General features: G+C 36.4%; 1 protein-coding gene across 1 annotated transcript; it reads right to left on the reverse strand.

Annotated features, from left to right (window-relative positions):
- Positions 1-12794: 12794 nt before the first annotated feature.
- On the reverse strand, positions 12795-13721 carry LOC119532884 (olfactory receptor 4K15-like). Its single transcript, XM_037835131.1, has one exon. The coding sequence runs from the start codon at positions 13719-13721 to the stop codon at positions 12795-12797; it is 927 nt and encodes a 308-aa protein (XP_037691059.1).
- Positions 13722-21684: the final 7963 nt, after the last annotated feature.

Raw genomic sequence — 21684 nt, forward strand, 5'->3', positions numbered from 1 at the left:
TATTTCTTTTAGTAGAGTTATGTAGTTTTCTTTGTATAGGTCTTTTACATCTTTGGTTAAGTTTATTCCTAGGTACTTGATTTTTTTAGTTGCTATTGAAAATGGTATCTTTTTTCTTGAGTGTCTCTTCAGTTTGTTCATTTCTAGCATATAGAAACATTACTGACTTATGTGCATTAATCTTGTATCCCGCTACTTTGCTAAATTTGTTTATTAGCTCTAGTAGGTGTATCGTTGATTTCTCAGGGTTTTCTAGATATAAGATCATATCATCTGCAAACAATGACAGTTTTACTTCTTCTTTTCCAATTTGGATGCCTTTTATTTCTTTGTCTTGCCGGATTGCCCTGGCTAGCACTTCCAGCACAATGTTGAATAACAGTGGTGACAGCGGGCATCCTTGTCTTGTTCCTGATCTTAGAGGGAAGGCTTTCAGTCTCTCACCATTGAGTACTATGCTGGCTGTGGGTTTTTCATATATGCTCTTTATCATGTTGAGGAAGTTTCCTTCAATTCCTACCTTTTGAAGTGTTTTTATCAAAAACGGATGTTGGATTTTGTCAAATGCTTTTTCAGCATCTATTGAGATGATCAATTGATTTTTCCCTTTCGAGTTTTTAATGTGTTGTAATACATTGATTGTTTTTCTTATGTTGAACCATCCTTGCATGCCTGGAATGAACCCCACTTGGTCATGGTGTATGATTTTTTTAATGTGTCTTTGGATTCGATTTGCAAGTATTTTGTTGAGGATTTTTGCATCTATATTCATTAGGGCGATTGGCCGGTAGTTTTCCTTTTTTGTAGCATCTTTGCCTGGTTTTGGTATTAGATTGATGTTAGCTTCATAAAATGAGTTAGGTAGTGTTCCATTTTTTTCAATGTTTTGAAAGAGTTTGAGTAAGATTGGTGTCAGTTCTTTCTGGAAAGTTTGGTAGAATTCCCCTGTGAAGCCATCTGGCCCTGGGCATTTATTTGTGGGAAGATTTTTGATGACTGATTGGATCTCTTTGCTTGTGATGGGTTGGTTGAGGTCTTCTATTTCTTCTCTGGTCAGTCTAGGTTGTTCATATGTTTCCAGGAAATTGTCCATTTCTTCTACATTATCCAGTTTGTTGCCATACAGTTGTTCATAATATCCTCTTATAATTTTTTTAATTTCTTCAGGATCTGCAGTTATGTCACCTTTTTCATTCATTATTTTGTTTATATGGGTCTTCTCTCTTTTTGATTTTGTCAGTCTAGCTAGGGGCTTGTCAATCTTGTTGATCTTCTCAAAGAACCAACTTTTGGTGATATTTATCCTCTCTATTGTTTTTTTGTTCTCTATGTCATTTATTTCTGCTTTAATCCTTGTTATTTCTTTTCTTGTACTTGGTTTAGGATTGGTTTGCTGTTCATTTTCTAGCTTCTTCAGTTGATCCATTAGTTCTTTGATTTTGGCTCTTTCTTCCTTTTTAATATATGCGTTTAGTGCTATAAATTTCCCCCTTAGCACTGCTTTTGCAGCATCCCATAGGTTTTGGTATGTTGTGTTCTCATTTTCGTTCGTCTCTATATATTTAGCAATTTCTCTTGCTATTTCTTCTTTAACCCACTGATTGTTTAGGAGTGTATTGTTTAACCTCCAGGTATTTGTGAATTTTCTAAGTCTCTGATGGTTATTGACTTCTAATTGTATTCCATTGTGGTCAGAGAATGTGCTTTGAATAATTTCAATCTTTTTAAATTTCTTGAGGCTTGTTTTATGTCCCAGCATATGATCTATTCTGGAGAAAGTTCCGTGAGCACTAGAAAAGTATGTGTATCCTGGTGATTTGGGATGTAATGTCCTGTATATGTCTGTTAAATCTAATTCATTTATCAGATTGTTTAGGTTTTCAATTTCCTTATTGGTCTTCTGTCTGGTTGATCTATCTATAGGAGAGAGTGATGTGTTGAAGTCTCCCACAATTATTGTGGAAACATCAATTGCTTCCTTTAGTTTTGCCAGTGTTTCTCTCATGTATTTTGTGGCACCTTGATTGGGTGCATAGACATTTACGATTGTTATTTCTTCTTGCTGAATTGCCCCTTTTATTAGTATGGAGTGGCCTTCTTTGTCTCTCAAAACATCCCTGCATTTGAAGTCTATTTTATCTGAGATTAATATTGCTACACCTGCTTTCTTTTGGCTGTAGCTTGCATGAAATATTTTTTTCCATCCTTTCACTTTCAGTTTCTTTGTGTCCCTATGTCTAAGATGAGTCTCTTGTATGCAACATATTGATGGTTCATTTTTTTTTGATCCATTCTGCAAATCTATATCTTTTTTTTTTTGTTTTTGTTTTTTGTTTTTTGTTTTTTTTTTGTTTGTTTTTTTTTTAATCATCATTTTATTGAGATATATTCACATACCACGCAGTCATACAAAACAAATTGTACTTTCGATTGTTTACAGTACCATTACATAGTTGTACATTCATCACCTAAATCAATCCCTGACACCTTCATTAGCACACACACAAAAATAACAAGAATAATAATTAGAGTGAAAAAGAGCAATTGAAGTAAAAAGAACACTAGGTACCTTTGTCTGTTTGTTTGCTTCCCCTACTTTTCTACACATCGATCCATAAACTAGACAAAGTGGAGTTTGGTCCTTATGGCATTCCCAATCCCACTGTCACCCCTCATAAGCTACATTTTTATACAACTGTCTTCGAGATTCATGGGTTCTGGGTTGTAGTTTAATAGTTTCAGGTATCCACCACCAGCTACCCCAATTCTTTAGAACCTAAAAAAGGTTGTCTAAAGTGTGCGTAAGAGTGCCACCAGAGTGATCTCTCGGCTCGTTTTGGAATCTCTCTGCCACTGAAGCTTATTTCATTTCCTTTCACATCCCCCTTTTGGTCAAGAAGATGTTCTCCATCCCACGATGCCGGGTCTACATTCCTCCCCGGGAGTCATATTCCACGTTGCCAGGGAGATTCACTTCCCTGGGTGTCTGATCCCACGTAGGGGGGAGGGCAGTGATTTCACCTTTCAAGTTGGCTTAGCTAGAGAGAGAGGGCCACATCTGAGCAACAAAGAGGCATTCAGGAGGAGACTCTTAGGCACAAATACAGGGAGGCCTAGCCTCTCCTTTGCAGCAACCGTCTTCCCAAGGGTAAAACTTATGGTAGAGGGCTCAACCCATCAAACCACCAGTCCCCTATGTCTGTGGTCATGTTAGCAACCATGGAGGTGGGGTAGGCGAATACCCCTGCATTCTCCACAGGCTCCTCAAGGGGGCACTACATCTTTTTTTTTTTTTTTTTCCTTGTTTGTCTTTTTTTTTTTTTTTTTTTTTTTTTTTTAACTTTCCCTTCTTTTTTCAAATCAACTTTATGAAAAAAAAAGTTAAAAAGAAAACAAACATACAATAAAAGAACATTTCAAAGAGACCATAGCAAGGGAGTAAGAAAAAGACAACTAACCTAAGATAACTGCTTAACTTCCAACATGTTCCTACTTTACCCCAAGAAAGTTACATACTATAGCAACATTTCAGTGAACTTGTTCCTACTACATCCATCAGAAATTAACAGACCATAGTCATTTCTGGGCATCACCAGAACATTAAATAGCTTATCTGTTCTTCTTGGATTATTGTTCCCCCTTCCTTAATTGCTCTCTACTGCTAGTTCCCCTACATTCTACATTATAAACCATTTGTTTTACATTTTTCAAAGTTCACATTAGTGGTAGCATATAATATTTCTCTTTTTGTGCCTGGCTTATTTCGCTCAGCATTATGTCTTCAAGGTTCATCCATGTTGTCATATGTTTCACGAGATCGTTCCTTCTTACTGCCGCGTAGTATTCCATCGTGTGTATATACCACATTTTATTTATCCACTCATCTGTTGAAGGACATTTGGGTTGTTTCCATCTCTTGGCAATTGTGAATAATGCTGCTATGAACATTGGCGTGCAGATATCTGTTCGTGTCACTGCTTTCCGATCTTCCGGGTATATCCCGAGAAGTGCAATCGCTAGATCGAATGGTAGCTCTATCTCTAGTTTTCTAAGGAACTGCCAGACTGACTTCCAGAGTGGCTGAACCATTATACAGTCCCACCAACAATGAATAAGAGTTCCAATTTCTCCACATCCCCTCCAGCATTTGTAGTTTCCTGTTTGTTTAATGGCAGCCATTCTAACCGGTGTTAGATGGTATCTCATTGTGGTCTTAATTTGCATCTCTCTAATAGCTAGTGAAGCTGAACATTTTTTCATGTGTTTCTTGGCCATTTGTATTTCCTCTTCAGAGAACTGTCTTTTCATATCTTTTGCCCATTTTATAATTGGGCTGTCTGTACTATTGTCATTGAGTTGTAGGATTTCTTTGTATATGCAAGATATCAGTCTTTTGTCAGATACATGGTTTCCAAAAATTTTTTCCCATTGAGTTGGCTGCCTCTTTACCTTTTTGAGAAATTCCTTGGAGGTGCAGAAACTTCTAAGCTTCAGGAGTTCCCATTTATCTATTTTCTCTTTTGTTGCTTGTGCTTTGGGTGTAAAGTCTAGGAAGTGGCCTCCTAATACAAGGTCTTGAAGATGTTTTCCTACATTATCTTCTAGGAGTTTTATGGTACTTTCTTTTATATTGAGATCTTTGGTCCATTTTGAGTTAATTTTTGTGTAGGGGGTGAGGTAGGGGTCCTCTTTCATTCTTTTGGATATGGATATCCAACTCTCCCAGCCCCATTTGTTGAAAAGACCATTATGGCTCAGTTCGGTGACTTTGGGGGCCTTATCAAAGATCAGTCGGCCATAGATCTGAGGGTCTATCTCCGAATTCTCAATTCGATTCCATTGATCTATATGTCTATCTTTGTGCCAGTACCATGCTGTTTTGGCAACTGTGACTTTGTAATAAGCTTCAAAGTCAGGGAGTGTAAGTCCTCCCACTTCGTTTTTCTTTTTTAGAGTGTCTTTAGCAATTCGAGGCATCTTCCCTTTCCAAATAAATTTGATAACTAGCTTTTCCAAGTCTGCAAAGTAGGTTGTTGGAATTTTGATTGGGATTGCATTGAATCTGTAGATGAGTTTGGGTAGAATTGACATCTTAATGACATTTAGCCTTCCTATCCATGAACATGGAATATTTTTCCATCTTTTAAGGTCCCCTTCTATTTCTTTTAGTAGAGTTATGTAGTTTTCTTTGTATAGGTCTTTTACATCTTTGGTTAAGTTTATTCCTAGGTACTTGATTTTTTTAGTTGCTATTGAAAATGGTATCTTTTTTCTTGAGTGTCTCTTCAGTTTGTTCATTTCTAGCATATAGAAACATTACTGACTTATGTGCATTAATCTTGTATCCCGCTACTTTGCTAAATTTGTTTATTAGCTCTAGTAGGTGTATCGTTGATTTCTCAGGGTTTTCTAGATATAAGATCATATCATCTGCAAACAATGACAGTTTTACTTCTTCTTTTCCAATTTGGATGCCTTTTATTTCTTTGTCTTGCCGGATTGCCCTGGCTAGCACTTCCAGCACAATGTTGAATAACAGTGGTGACAGCGGGCATCCTTGTCTTGTTCCTGATCTTAGAGGGAAGGCTTTCAGTCTCTCACCATTGAGTACTATGCTGGCTGTGGGTTTTTCATATATGCTCTTTATCATGTTGAGGAAGTTTCCTTCAATTCCTACCTTTTGAAGTGTTTTTATCAAAAACGGATGTTGGATTTTGTCAAATGCTTTTTCAGCATCTATTGAGATGATCAATTGATTTTTCCCTTTCGAGTTTTTAATGTGTTGTAATACATTGATTGTTTTTCTTATGTTGAACCATCCTTGCATGCCTGGAATGAACCCCACTTGGTCATGGTGTATGATTTTTTTAATGTGTCTTTGGATTCGATTTGCAAGTATTTTGTTGAGGATTTTTGCATCTATATTCATTAGGGAGATTGGCCGGTAGTTTTCCTTTTTTGTAGCATCTTTGCCTGGTTTTGGTATTAGATTGATGTTAGCTTCATAAAATGAGTTAGGTAGTGTTCCATTTTTTTCAATGTTTTGAAAGAGTTTGAGTAAGATTGGTGTCAGTTCTTTCTGGAAAGTTTGGTAGAATTCCCCTGTGAAGCCATCTGGCCCTGGGCATTTATTTGTGGGAAGATTTTTGATGACTGATTGGATCTCTTTGCTTGTGATGGGTTGGTTGAGGTCTTCTATTTCTTCTCTGGTCAGTCTAGGTTGTTCATATGTTTCCAGGAAATTGTCCATTTCTTCTACATTATCCAGTTTGTTGCCATACAGTTGTTCATAATATCCTCTTATAATTTTTTTAATTTCTTCAGGATCTGCAGTTATGTCACCTTTTTCATTCATTATTTTGTTTATATGGGTCTTCTCTCTTTTTGATTTTGTCAGTCTAGCTAGGGGCTTGTCAATCTTGTTGATCTTCTCAAAGAACCAACTTTTGGTGATATTTATCCTCTCTATTGTTTTTTTGTTCTCTATGTCATTTATTTCTGCTTTAATCCTTGTTATTTCTTTTCTTGTACTTGGTTTAGGATTGGTTTGCTGTTCATTTTCTAGCTTCTTCAGTTGATCCATTAGTTCTTTGATTTTGGCTCTTTCTTCCTTTTTAATATATGCGTTTAGTGCTATAAATTTCCCCCTTAGCACTGCTTTTGCTGCATCCCATAGGTTTTGGTATGTTGTGTTCTCATTTTCATTCGTCTCTATATATTTAGCAATTTCTCTTGCTATTTCTTCTTTAACCCACTGATTGTTTAGGAGTGTGTTGTTTAACCTCCAGTTATTTGTGAATTTTCCAAGTCTCTGATGGTTATTGACTTCTAATTGTATTCCATTGTGGTCAGAGAATGTGCTTTGAATAATTTCAATCTTTTTAAATTTATTGAGGCTTGTTTTATGTCCCAGCATATGATCTATTCTGGAGAAAGTTCCGTGAGCTCTAGAAAAGTATGTGTATCCTGTTGATTTGGGATGTAATGTCCTGTAGATGTCTGTTAAATCTAATTCATTTATCAGATTGTTTAGGTTTTCAATTTCCTTATTGGTCTTCTGTCTGGTTGATCTATCTATAGGAGAGAGTGATGTGTTGAAGTCTCCCACAATTATTGTGGAAACATCAATTGCTTCCTTTAGTTTTGTCAATGTTTCTCTCATGTATTTTGTGGCACCTTGATTGGGTGCATAGACATTTACGATTGTTATTTCTTCTTGCTGAATTGCCCCTTTTATTAGTATGGAGTGGCCTTCTTTGTCTCTCAAAACATCCCTGCATTTGAAGTCTATTTTATCTGAGATTAATATTGCTACACCTGCTTTCTTTTGGCTGTAGCTTGCATGAAATATTTTTTTCCATCCTTTCACTTTCAGTTTCTTTGTGTCCCTATGTCTAAGATGAGTCTCTTGTATGCAACATATTGATGGTTCATTTTTTTTTGATCCATTCTGCAAATCTATATCTTTTAATTGGGGAGTTTAATCCATTTACATTCAACGTTATAACCGTGAAGGCATTTCTTGAATCAGCCATCTTATCCTTTGGTTTATGTTTGCCATATTTTTCCCCTCTCTCTATTAATATCCTTTATTGTACCCATACCGAATCTCTTTAGTACTGAACCTTTCTCCAAGTCTCTCTGTCCTGTCTTTGTTTCTCTGTCTGTAGGGCTCCCTTTAGTATCTCCAGTAGGGCAGGTCTCTTGTTAGCAAATTCTCTCAGCATTTGTTTGTCTGTGAAAAATTTAAGCTCTCCCTCAAATTTGAAGGAGAGCTTTGCTGGATAAAGTATTCTTGGCTGGAAATTTTTCTCACTCAGAATTTTAAATATACCGTGCCACTGCCTTCTCGCCTCCATGGTGGCTGCTGAGTAGTCACTACTTAGTCTTATGCTGTTTCCTTTGTATGTGGTGAATTGCTTTTCTCTTGCTGCTTTCAGAACTTGCTCCTTCTCTTCTGTGTTTGACAGTGTGATCAGTATATGTCTTGGAGTGGGTTTATTTGGATTTATTCTATTTGGAGTTCGCTGAGCATTTATGATTTGTGTATTTATGTTGTTTAGAAGATTTGGGAAGTTTTCCCCAACAATTTCTTTGAATACTCTTCCTAGACCTTTACCCTTTTCTTCCCCTTCTGGGACACCAATGAGTCTTATATTTGGACGTTTCATATTATCTATCATATCCCTGAGGTCCATTTCGATTTTTTTCAATTTTTTTCCCCATTCTTTCTTTTATGCTTTCATTTTCCATTCTGTCATCTTCCAGGTCACTGATTCGTTGTTCAACTTCCTCTAGTCTTGTACTATGAGTGTCCAGAATCTTTTTAATTTGGTCAACAATTTCTTTAATTTCCATAAGATCATCCATTTTTTTATTTAGTCTTGCAATGTCTTCTTTATGCTCTTCTAGAGTCTTCTTGATTTCCTTCATATCCCGTACTATGGTCTCATTGTTCATCTTTAGTTCTTTGAGTAGCTGCTCTAGGTGCTGTGTCTCTTCTGGTCTTTTGATTTGGGTGCTTGGGCTTGGGTTATCCATATCGTCTGTTTTTTTCATATGCTTTATAATTTTCTGTTGTTTTTGGCCTCGTGGCATTTGCTGAACTTGATAGGGTTCTTTTAGGGTTTGTAGACCTATTGAAGTCCTTATCTCTAATTTATCAGATCTACAGCTTCGTGGAGTACACTTTCTCTAACAAACCAGCAGGTGGCGTCCACGAGCCACCTGTTCTCCACAAGCCAGTTCTCCCCTGCTTAGCCTTTTTGGTGAGTGGGGGAGTGAGTCTTGTGGGGCCCAATTGGTGTACCAAGCTTGCGTGTGTAGTTGGTGTTGCCTGCCCTGTATGTGGGGCGTGTTTCTGGGCAGTCGGGGAGGGGGGGTGGCCCTAACAATCAAATCTCCCTGGTGATCCTAGAGTTTTAAAGCTGCTGCACTAGTCTAATCCTTCAGTTCTGTCCTGCCACAGTTTGTCTCTGCCACTGACCCACAAGTCCTTGGTATTGGCGTATGGCTCCTGAGACTTGCAAGTGGGCCCCTCTTCCAGGCTGTGCACCCCAGGTCCTCTGTTGAGGGGTGACTGTGCTATGTCACAGGTGAGTGCCGTCCCCCCAGGGCAGTTCTGGGCTGCTGGGCTGTGTAGGGAGGCTCCCAGTCTGCTCAAATGATGGCTGAATGGGGCTTTGTTAATTCACACTGCTCCACCTTCCCAACTCTGGGACAATCAGCTGAGGTTTCAGGGAAGGCTAATGTCCACGCCCAGTTTTGTGGTGTGTGCCTGTTATTTGAAGCCCTTCCGTCACACTGGGTTGTCTGGGGCAGCTCTGGGCTATGGGGCTGGTGATGGGCAGGAGTGTTTCCTGTCCACCAGGATGGTGGCTGTGAGCGGACACCCCCGTTTTCTTGGGAAGTTGTGGTGTTTAGTGAATTTTCTCAGCCACTGAATTATTGCCTTTTGTCTCAGAGCTCTCTTAGTTCTGCTCTTGACTTGACGTGCCCAAATTGAAAGTCTTTGAAGCTTTCTGTATTGGTCTTCTTAGAGTAATTGTTTTAGAAAAAGAAAAAAGGATTAAAAAAAAAAAAAAAAAAGGGCCCTCCTCAGAGATCTAATGGGTTATTGAAATGCTAAGAGACAAAGCAACCAGGGCCATTAAGGAAAGGTCCACAGGGCAGAGAGATCGGCTTTTCTTCGGGATTTGCATATGCGCCTTAGGGCCTGAGCTCCGCCCTTCCCCTTTCTGTGTTCACCAGAACTCTAAAAATCCTCTGCTTTTATTTTGGAGTTTTTCATGTTGTTTTTTTTTTCTATGCCTGTCTCCTCTCTGCTGGGCTGGCTGCTCACAGATTCTCTGGTGTCTGGTCTCAGTCTATCTATGGTTGGAGTCTGGATCAGTAGAATGAGTTTCCGATAAGAGCAGCCACTGCAGTTCTCCCTTCTCCTTCCCGGAGCTGACATCCCCTCCTCCCACGGGACTGAGCCTGGCAGGGAGGGGCGCGGGTCCCCTGGCCGCAAAAACTTACAGATTTCGCTGATCTCAGCAGTTCGACATTTTCATGAGTGTTGTATGAAGTATGCCCAAAGACAGATTGCTCTGTGGTGTCCAGTCCACGCAGTTCCTGGCGTTCTACCTACTTTCCTGGAGGAGTAACTAAAACATACAGCTCACCAGTCTTCCATCTTGCCCCGCCTCTCCTATCTTGCCCCGCCTCTCCTGGAAGCTTTTAAATTGTTTTTCTTGCCCATTTATTCTGGCTGGAATTCACAGTGAAATATGAATTGATGTGGCAAAAGCACATATCATTGTCTTGGTCCTGATCTTAGAGGGAAGATCAGTCTTTCACCATGGAGAATGATATTAGCAGTAGTGGTTACCATGTTGAAAGAGTTCCTTTGTATTCTTTGTTTGGTAAGTGATTTTATCCTGAAGTAATTGCACATTTTGTCAAATGCTTTTTCTGCATTAATTGACCATTTCAGATATTTTTCATGTACACTATTAATGTGGTTAATTGCACTGAAATCATTTTTGTATTTTGAGCCACTACATTCCTGGGATAAATGCCAGTTGATCATAGTTTATAATCTGTTTTGTATGCTGCTGGATTTGTACTCTTACTTTCTTTGATTGGTGTTTGCATCATATGTCTTTTTCTTTCTACCTGCCTGTTTGGATATATGACTCTTGTACATTGTAGATAGGCTGAGCCTGAGTTTTGTGATCTGATAGTGAACTCAATTTCAAAAGGAGTCATATGTTACTAGCATTAAACAGGTGACCCTCTAGAGAGGTTTTTATCTTTCCTTTGTCAAATGTTCCAAGAGTGTCATCAATCCCTTCTCTGGACCATATTTCATATTGATTCTTCAGGTTAAAACCTTTCTGACTATGCAGAGAATATGAATTTAAATCCAACCTTTTACATAAGCAATATCATCATTATAATATCCATGAGGGAATAATTTTTTGAATTATGGACAGGACCAGTGGGGAAACTTATTTTGGTATTTTCTTTGTACTCCTGGGGACAATTTTGTAGTCCACACCTTCACTGTGGAAATAGGCTTTGTGAGTTTCAGGTATAAAGGATCTAATTCTACTCTATACTCTTGCACAGACAAAATTTCCCCCAATGGCCCTGCACTGCCCATCATTTTCATCACCTGAAATCACTTCCCAACACTTTTCTTCTCCTAAAGCATCCCATGAAGTCATTTGTTTATTTTAAAGAATGCACCAGAATCCACAGATTTGTTTATGGTATGGTTTCAGATTACCTGAATCTCAATATTTTCAGAAATAGAAGTATTATCTTTACCTAATCCACAAGTATCATTTGCAGATCAAACCAAATATTAATGAAGATGTGATTTTTAAACTATGTAGTGACTACTGAATATAAGTTTGCATGTATTATCATCATAATCATCAAATGACATGGCCCTATATTAAATTATTTTTAATTCCATATTTTAGAGAATTATAAACAGATTTGCAGAATGGTGACATTTTGAAGGAGGAAACAATTGGGATCACATCCCATTCCATACTGTCAGTTCTTTCACTCTGTTTCAAATGAATAATTCAGATTTATGGTATGGCATTCTTTCTCAAATTCTAGAAGTCAGAAGATGGAGATACCTGCCTTACTTTTTTGAGCTGCTGATTATGAATGTTGTCATCTTATTTAACTTGTAAGATGACTCTTAGTTCCAAATGGATAAAATAGAAATTAACTAAGAATAATTATTAACTATTAAATTGAAGTATGAAAATATAGACTTCTGTAGAAAATCCAAAGGAATACTCTTATAGTTTTTTGAAAACATTGAAAAACATTTAATCTCAATTCTGTTTTATTGGTTAGTGTAGATTTGATGTCATCATCTGGAGATAGGCATGGAACATATACAGTAAAGTTATATAGGTAGCAGTGTTAGGGATAATGTCTATTTATATATGGAGAAACATCTGTTATGTAATCATCAAACCACTAACTTGGAGTGGCAATTATGAACTTCTCTTTCATACAAAAAGACAAAAGAGCATTAATTGTGGACCCAGGGTTTGCTTTTTATAGCATAGTTAATGGAAATTACAGATCCATTTTGCTTCTGAGTTCAGATAGTGAGTTTAGCAAATGAATCTATTCACTATCTGATCCCTAAGCTTGTATAATTTACAGTGAGGATTCCTACATACAAAACAAAATTATCTCAATGCATTTAGTTTGTTCAGAAAGAAAAATTTTAATGGCAATGATTATATGTAGGCATGTTTGTAAATATACCCCAAGGAGGAAGAAGGGGAAGTATTGATGTAATCAGATTTATTCCACAAACTATGTATGGTGCAACAATATCCTCATCTGTAGAATTTATAGTAACACCTGCCACTAATTTGTGATACTAAATGAGATGACACAAATATCTGTAAATTAAATGCTAGTCTGAAACTTTTAAAATATGATTTAAATACTTTACATTAGCATTTTGTATGTTTATATTTTTCAAGTTGAGCAGAAACATGAATTTCAATGAAATATTAATTTGTGTAAAAAAATGAAGACTTTTATTATTAAAATTAATTTTAGTCTGAATAAAATAGGAAAAATTTCAAAAATAATTTATAAGAAATCCCATTCTAGTGTTATCTGAGGTAGTGTGTTTCTGCTACAAAAACAAAGAAAATGTGCCCTATGATATTTCAGACATAACAGTAATTCATAAAGAAAAGTACAGTAACCTGAATTTTATTATGGGCTGTTATTTATCACAGTGGAAAGCTGTGAAATTTTCAAGAACTGACTTGTTGACTCTTTATTTTTCTCATTGCTGTTATTATTTCCTTATTTCTTAAAGCATAGATCAAGGGGTTTAAGAGAGGGGTGAAAACAGTATAGAATATTGAGAGCTCCTTATCTGCTGGGAAGTTGTTAAAAGGCCAGGCAAAAATGAAAATGGAAGGTCCAAAGAATAGGGTCACCACAGTGACGTGGGCAGTTAGAGTGGCCCGTGCCTTGGCCATGCCCACTGAGGAACGACGTTGCACAGTGACAAGGATGACAGAGTAGGAGATCAGCAAGAGTAAAAAGGAGCTTATAGCCAATACATCACTTTCTAAAAGCATCAGAATCTGGAGGAGATATGTATCAGTGCAGGCAAGTTTGATGACTAGGGGAAGGTCACAGAAAAAGCTGTCCACTTTATTGGGGCCACAGAATGGAAGGGTTACTATGAAAACCAGCTGACTTACTGAGTGCAGAATCCCAATGATGCAGGAGCCCAGTACAAGAGCTATACATTTGTGTAAGCTCATAATGGCTGCATAGTGCAGGGGTTGACATATGGCTACATATCTATCATATGCCATGGCTACAAGGAGCATCATTTCTCCACCAACAAAGACATGATGAAAGAATATCTGAGCTATGCATCCCTCAAAAGAGATGGTCTTGTGTTCCTTGAGGAGGTCAATAATCATTTTGGGGGTGGCAAAAGTGGACAGACACACATCAATGAAGGAGAGGTTACTGAGCAGGAAATACATGGGTGTGTGCGGCACAGGTTCAGAGATGATCGTGAGCACAATGAGGAGGTTCCACAGCACAATGGATAAATAGAAAAGTGTGAAAAATGCAAAATAGAAAAGTTGAAGCTCTCCAGGACCTGAAAGACTATGCAATACAAATTCTGTCACTTGTGAGATACTTCCTTTGTCCATGATTTCCAATTTCTGATCCCAGTTCAGAAATTTTCCTGCAAAGTAAAATGGAAATGGAAATAACATCATAAGCTGTGAGTTTAAATGAGTTAAGCCAAACCACTCATCAATATCCACTCAATACTCTTACGTACTTTAGATCCTCTTAAGCACTAAAACACACTTTACAGTCAATCATTTCTTTTGTAGTTACTGCCCATCCTTAGCTTTCATAAGAATATCACAGCATGACCCTATATTCTAAAAATACAATTTTACACCTCATCTCCACCGTTTAAAAATTCCTAAAAAATAAGATAAATAGGACAGTGAAGCTCTAGAATAAGACTGACAGTTTTTAAGTTCTTTCTCTTATAATTCCTAGTGGTGTGATTTAGGCAAATTAAAGTCCCTGTGGTTCAGCATTTGCATCTCTAAATTGTTGGAAATAATAATATATACCACAAAGGATTGTTGTTAGGGTAGAAGAGTTAGAAAAGATGAAACACTTCAAGAATTGCTTTCTCCTATTGGTATTCAATACATGTTAGTTCATATGCCTTGTTCCCCTTACCATGAAAATATTTACATTGGCAAATTAACATGCTTTACAAATATCCAACTGTATACTAATCTTAATTAAGAGTGATATTATAGTGATATATATCCATGTACGTAAAGCATATATTGTTTATTACTTACCACTAAAAATATGTCATAAATATTGTTATGATTTATTATAGAGATGTTTTCAATTTTCCTTGTTATTAACACTGCTATGATAAACTTAATTTTAGCTAAAGATTTATATGCATATATAAGTATTTATTTAGTACATATCATTATAATTATGTACTTCAGATACATAATTATAGTGGTTCATTATATAAAATGTCATCTCTCTGAACTGATGCATGAGAATGCACTTTCTCCATCTCAACCTTGCTTGACAATACAGTATGTTACAGTTTTTATCTTTCTTTATTTGCTACATGAAATTGCATCTTCTTGATGTTTCTATGCATTTATATATATTAATGTGGTTCACCATTTATTCATACATGAATTGGCCATTTTTATCTTTTCCCTCTGCAATTGCCTATTCATGATTTGCTCCAAGAACACTTTACATATTATTATCCTTCTTACTGATATTCCACAAATATTTTGGTTTGCTCTTTTTCCTTAAATTTTATGTATATTTTCTACAAAATTGTTTAAAATATTTTAATAAATTCAGATCTATAATTTTTCCAAATGGTATCTGCTTTTTTGTCCTACTTAAAACATCTTTGTACAACCTGTATGTTTTTATTATTTCAAGAAGTGTAGTTAAAGGCTTATTAATGAATAAATTCCAAGTTTGTAGACAAAATTTTTAAGCAATGAGGTCTATGTAAAAAGTACATTGAGTTGGCTGGAGTGAAAATTTGAGACATTTCATCTCCAAATGCCACCTCTCTTGGGCAAAGAGGGGAGAGGGGTGGCAATGTTGTGGAGGCAATGATTGCAATGATGGAATTTCATGAGTAATCAATCCCTATGCTAGAGAAAATGAAATTCTTTCATAGAAATTACAACCTAAGGATTGAAGGAGAGTAAGGGAGAAGATTTTCAACTTACCTCTGTCCCCGAAAAGCATATCACAAAAATTCTATTCCTTCTAGCTGATCCTTTTCCCTGGTACCATGATAAGGAATCCTCTAAATGGGATGACATCTCTTGCATGTCCCTTTTAATTAGACGTGTATTATCCTTACTTTAATTTTCTAAAATAAGTTTCTTCAGAATGATTATATTACTTCTTCAAAATTCTACTTAGTAGAATTAGTAATGTCCTCCAAGCTCTAACATAAAATTCTCATTGATTCGTTTGTCTTATCCTTCATCAGCATAATCTTGTTTTCTATATGAGAAATAATGTAACATGAAATGTAAAAATACATATAAAAATCAGAAGACATTTGCTGAAAAGGTGACACTTGAGCTGTTTTAAATGAATATCTCTGAATACCACAAAGCTATCACATCATTAATTAGGGTGAACTTGTAATAATGTGGAGGAAAACAATGTTTTAATATAAGCATTTTAGGGATCACTCAGACCTCTAGTTCATAAGTGTGACACACAACCCAGGGAATAAAATTAGGTACCAGAAACCAAATTTTAACCCAAATCTCTGCCATTGGCCATGTAATTTTGAGTAATTCTATAAACTCTGCACCCTATAAACTTAACAGGAATCATGAAAAATCAAATAAGTGTTTTCCTCTATCCCAAAGTTATTATAGAGGCAAATTAAAGGTACAACAAACAAATATACAAATAAATAAAACAGGAAGGGGAAAAATTCACAAGAAATAACCGAAATGACATATGGAAACAATAATTGGAGTCTCAAACTTGTCCTAATGCAGGTCAAAGCGCTAGGTTGAGAATTTTTGTGTATGTGACTATGAGCTCTAACTTATGGGCATACCACCCATCAGCTAGCTGCAGCTAGGTATTTGTGACACCAATATGTAAATAACTTTCTGAATGTATAGAACTAGATATAATATCTGCAATACACTGTGAACCAAGAATGACACAATGGACTACCAATTTTGGTAAATTAACCCTCAAAAATTTTTATTAGAATAACCAAGGAGGTCATGAGAATAACTAAAATAGTTAATAGGATAATTTTTTCATTCACTAATTTGCCAACTTGGAAAACTTCCTTGGTTTCATTCAATTACTTAGGTGTTATGACCACATATGTGCACATGTGTAATTGAAAATGCTCACAGTAATTCTTAAAGTATAGTTTTATCCTTATATTACAGTATGTCAGTGAACTTAAATCATTGTCCTAAGCCATATGGAAAAGAAATGACACAGCTGTAATTTTCATTGTAGAAACTATGAAAAGGATTCTATAATACTATATTGGCATAATATGTGATGGAAATCATTGCAACAACTAAAAACTATGTGTGCTTCCATGTCTAAAGAAGCAATTTAATTCAAGCAAATATATTGGCCATTCACTGTAGCTACACATTTATGTTATATAACTGAAATTATAAATTGTAGAGATCAGAGTGGCTGAGTCTGCAGAAGAGAAATGTATTTTTGCAGGCATGGAGTTTAGTGACATACGGAAAATAAAATACCTCATTTCAGAACATTAAATGGGAGTTCAAACACTGTGAAATAAAGTCTACCTCATTAACATAATTGGAGCCATAGGAAATTATATCAGTAAATTATCTACAGAAAACTATTTAAAGTGGCAGAAGTATTAAAACTTACATGAGTCATTGCTAGGATGTCATATACACTCATTTAAGAGAGATGGAATTTGTCTGCTCTTTTTATTTCAGGAATTCCAGAGGAATAACCTGAGGTTTTGTGATGATGTCAAAAATGTGTTCTCATATTGCTTGAAATATGCTTGTCTTTATACTTCACATGCTTTATATAAGAGGAGGTAGAGTTGGAGATGTATTTCTTATTGAAGGGTAATTTTGTCCCAGGGGGCCATTGCTAACAAGCTGTTTAAGTCATAACTTAGCAAATATTATTTCTATAAAAGGATAAATACTTTTAAAAGCCCCTCTTCAAACTAATCTATACATACTAGTGTGGAATTCATTTTCTATGAATATTTACTCACAGGTAAGTTATCTGGGCATTGTCTAGAGTTGTAATTGAATTCTCATAAAGCAACTTATACTCTCTGCAGGATCAGTTCACTCCCAATCTCCACCATTAACATTTTCTGTGAAAAACATTGTTTCATGCCACATTCTAAATATAATAATGATAGGTGTACTAGAGTATTACAACATAGCAAATTATAAATCACTTAGCAAAACAAAATGTCTTATTTTTTCTACATCCCCCAGATTAAATTTAATTCAAGAAATTTAAAAAATTGAGTATATAATAATACAAAACCACAGAATACCAAATCAAGAATAAGACAGTTTATATTTGAGTAGTTTGTAATTTATAAAAGACAATTAAAGAAAATAAACTGAAACACTATGCAGAATAAAATAGTTCATGTATTATGAAAGAATTGCAAACAAAATGATATAGGAATTCAACATTGGGAAAGAGAATATTTTCATGGAAAGATCAGAAAAGGCAGGAGAAAAACGAAGAAGGAGGGGGAGGGTAGAGAAGGAAAACAGGGGAAGGAAGAGGGCAGTGAAGTAGTATTTGTGAAGAGGACAAAAATGTAGCATTAACTGAGATGCGGTATTTTGAAAGACAGAGTGAATGAAGGAATATTACATAGTGCACATAAATCAAAATAAACTAATATACGAGTGAAGAAAATTGGAAGTGATCACAGAACCACTATGCCAGGTTGCCTAGAGATAGCATATGCCAGAGAGTTTTATTGGACTGTATTTTGGAAAACCTCAAGGATAGGCCTTGGGATTTTGTACTTAACCTGTTGGAACATGGAATGCTATTCTCAGTTTCAGCGCATGAGAATATGCTTTAGGAATATGTAACTGACAGTGGCTACGGAATTGACTGGAGGGAGAAAGGGCTACAGGTGAGTACATACTATTGGAGCCTATTGCAGAAGTTCCCTGTATGCCCACGGAAGTCATGATTTGGGCATAGACAAAGGAGGGATAAAAGTAATAAGTATTTCAGAGATAGAAAATTCAGACTCAACCAATTGCAAGCAAGGGCCAAGAAGAGGCATGAAAATAAGATTACAAAAGACAGGGGAAGGAACAGAGGGTTTTTCTAATCCAGGGAATTTCAAACCTTGATCTGTGGAACCCTGGAACTTCGTGCAGGTGCCCCATGTGCTCTTAAGGAAAGTGGAGGCTCCCGATCACCACACACCTCCAATCTGCTGTTATCAGGGCAGCTTTCACTTACCTGTTTGTATAGTAATCTGATGCAATTTCATATTTTAAAAAGTGTTCCAGTGCTTATTTTTATTTTGATTAACAAATAACCGATTTAGCTCAGTCCCCTTCTTCTATTCATGTGGAACTGGAATTCAAGTTAAGCTGAATAAATTTTTCAAGATTCTAAAAACTTTGGAAAAGTTTTAATTAGAAACTAGGTCTCCTGACTGAAAGCCCAACACTTCCCATCATAGTGGAATGTTGTATTCAACCAGCAGCAGTATCAAAAAAGGGTTGCCCCTACTGAAGAAATATTTGATGGAATTCATAAATACTCATTAGCAGCTGCTTAGATATCACTATATAGGAGACCATGTTTGGATGGAAACTTTCTGTGGATTAGGAAATAAATGGTTGAGGAATAAATAGTGACTATGGAATAAGAGGCTTTTACTTCCAATATGTTTGTAAAGAGGTGGCTTTTGTTTCTTTACATATCAGTAAAACCCTATTTATTCAATATTCATTCAACAGTATTTATTTCATATCTACCAAGTATCAGCCAATTTTCTCAGCTTAATGCATAGAACAAATGAAGCAAACAAATCCTTTGCCCTCAGAAAGATTTTGTTGAGGAATTGGAAAAGGCAGATGATAAAAAAGAAATAAAGTACAATACCACATGTTAAGTGGTAATAACTGCCACAAAGCAAAATATAATAAAAAAGGAGAGGGATATGGATTGCTGAAAATGCAGTTTTAAGTAGGGTTTTCAGAGAAATCTCCACTGATATAACTTTAAGAAAAAACCTCACTGAGGTTAAAAAGTAAGCCATGCCATTGTTAATTGGAAGGGAATTCTAGGAAGAGGGAAAGTCAAATACAAAGAGCCTGGGGCAAGGAGCTAGAATTTTCTAGGAACAGTAATAAGACCTTCAAGGAAACATCATTGTCCCTAGTGATGGGATCTTAAAACCAAAACTGAAACCCTTAAACATGGCCCTACTTATGGACAGTTCTCAACCTAAAAACTATGTTTTCTCTTCTTTTCCTCTTCCTCTTTTACCTGATTCTGTCCACAACCAAGCAGTAATAGATTCTGTTTCCATCTCTTTATACATCCTGGATATAATTACATGACAGTCCATAATATTTTTTTTTAAATTCAGTTTTATTGACATATATTCACATACCATACAGTCGTCCATGGTGTACAATCAACTTTGAAGGTGCTGTATCAGCTTAGACTAACAGAGACCATTAGGACTGTAAATGTTCACAGACTGGAAGTAAACTAAAAGAACTATTCATCAGCAAATATAGGCCATTTATTATGAAAAATGAAGAAGGGTTCAGAGAGTCGAGCTTAGTTCTGCCCAGTTCAATGAATTAGAAAATCAGTCCAGGAGGCAGAACCAGGTCTTAGTCAGGGAACATTTCCTGCCTTGGAGTCCTGGAATCTAATGAAATATGTCCAGAATAGCTATGGGCCAGAGACTACATGTACTTTTATTTCCCCTCTTTTTGAATTGGCATGTCTATTGCAATTATCTGCTCCTCTTTTCACCATTGTATGTTGGGTATGTGGAGAAGAGAGCAATGACACCATTTCATTCAGACATATCCATATGAAGAGGATCTAAGTTCAAGGAAACTCATATATATCTGGAGTTGATATAAAAAAAATAAAAATAAAAAGATCCTGGACTTCTAGCCAAATGGTGTAATTGGATGAGACTATGGAACTCTTTGAATCGAGTAAGCATATTTTCCACGTGGAAGGAATGTAAATAATTGTATCCAGAGAGCAAACTGTGATAGGTGGAAATCACACAAAAATGTTTTGCCTCCCCTTTAAATCAGAGATGGATGTTTCCTTACCCCTTCATCTTGCTTAAGCTGTAAATTGTTTGACCAGTAGAATGTGCCAAAAGTGATGTCATGTGAATCCCATAACTAAGCCCTTAAGAGGTGAGCAGCTTTCACTTCCACCCTGCTGGGACACAGTTCCTATGTAAAGAACATCAGGCTAGACTGCTGAATGATGACACGGTATATGGAGAGAGGAAACCCTACTAGACCCCAGACATTGTAGCAACTCCGTTTGAATCTGGTTTGAATCTGTGTGTCCCCTAGAAAATCATGGTCTTAAAGCTAATCCATTCTTGTAAGTGTAAACCTTTTATAAGTAGGCCCTTTTGATGAGGTTACTTTGGTTAAGGTGTGGCCCAGGGTAAGTCTGAATCCTCTTACTGGAGTCCTTTATAAAGGGAATGAATATATATATGTAGACGGAGAGAAGGGCACGGAAGCATGAAGCTGAAAGCAAGGAAACTAGAAGAGAAGAGACAGACCAGCAGACACCACCATGTGGCAGAGGAACCAAAGATCACCAGCAACTGGTCTTTGGGAAGAAAGCATCATCTTGATGATACCTTGATTTGGACATTTTCCCAGACTCTAACCATAAGCAAATAAATTCCCATTGTTCAAGCCAAACCATTTCATGGCATATTGCTTTCAGCAGTCTGGCAAACTAAAACAGCACCAGATATGTTGTGAAAACCATCATGGGGTTGCTGGCACCTGCTGAGCTCCCAGATGAAGGCAGCTGCTTGAGTGTCTCCTGTAGACTGCAGGGTGACATTCTTTCTATTGTCCATGTGGTTAAACTGAGAACTATTTGTCCTGGAATTCCCTTTCTTGCATGGTTCTGGATTAGAATTTTCTAAAATGAAATTTATTGATATATACTCACATATCCTACAGTCATCCACAGTGTACAATCAATTATTCACCATACCAACATATAGCTGTGGTTTCACCACCTGAATCAATTTTTGAACATTACCTTACTCCAAAAAATAAACAAATAAATAAATAAATAAATATAAAAATAAAAGTAAAAATAAAAACACATAAAATTTCCCATCCCCTCATCCCAACATATTTTTCATCCAGTTTTGTCCCCATTTTTCTACTCATCTGTCCATACACTGGATAAAGTGAGTGTGAGCCACACGATTTTCACATTAACACAGTCAAACGATGTAAGCTCCCTCGTTATGCAATCATTTTCAAGAATCAAGGCTACTGAGCTGCAGTTCAGCAGTTT

Source organism: Choloepus didactylus, chromosome 4, assembly GCF_015220235.1.
Source record: "Choloepus didactylus isolate mChoDid1 chromosome 4, mChoDid1.pri, whole genome shotgun sequence".
Lineage (NCBI taxonomy): Eukaryota > Metazoa > Chordata > Mammalia > Pilosa > Megalonychidae > Choloepus > Choloepus didactylus.

Coding starts and splice junctions, on each gene's coding strand:
- LOC119532884 (XM_037835131.1), bottom strand. CDS start 13,721: ATGGACAAAGGAAGTATCTCACAAGTGACAGAATTTGTATTGCATAGT.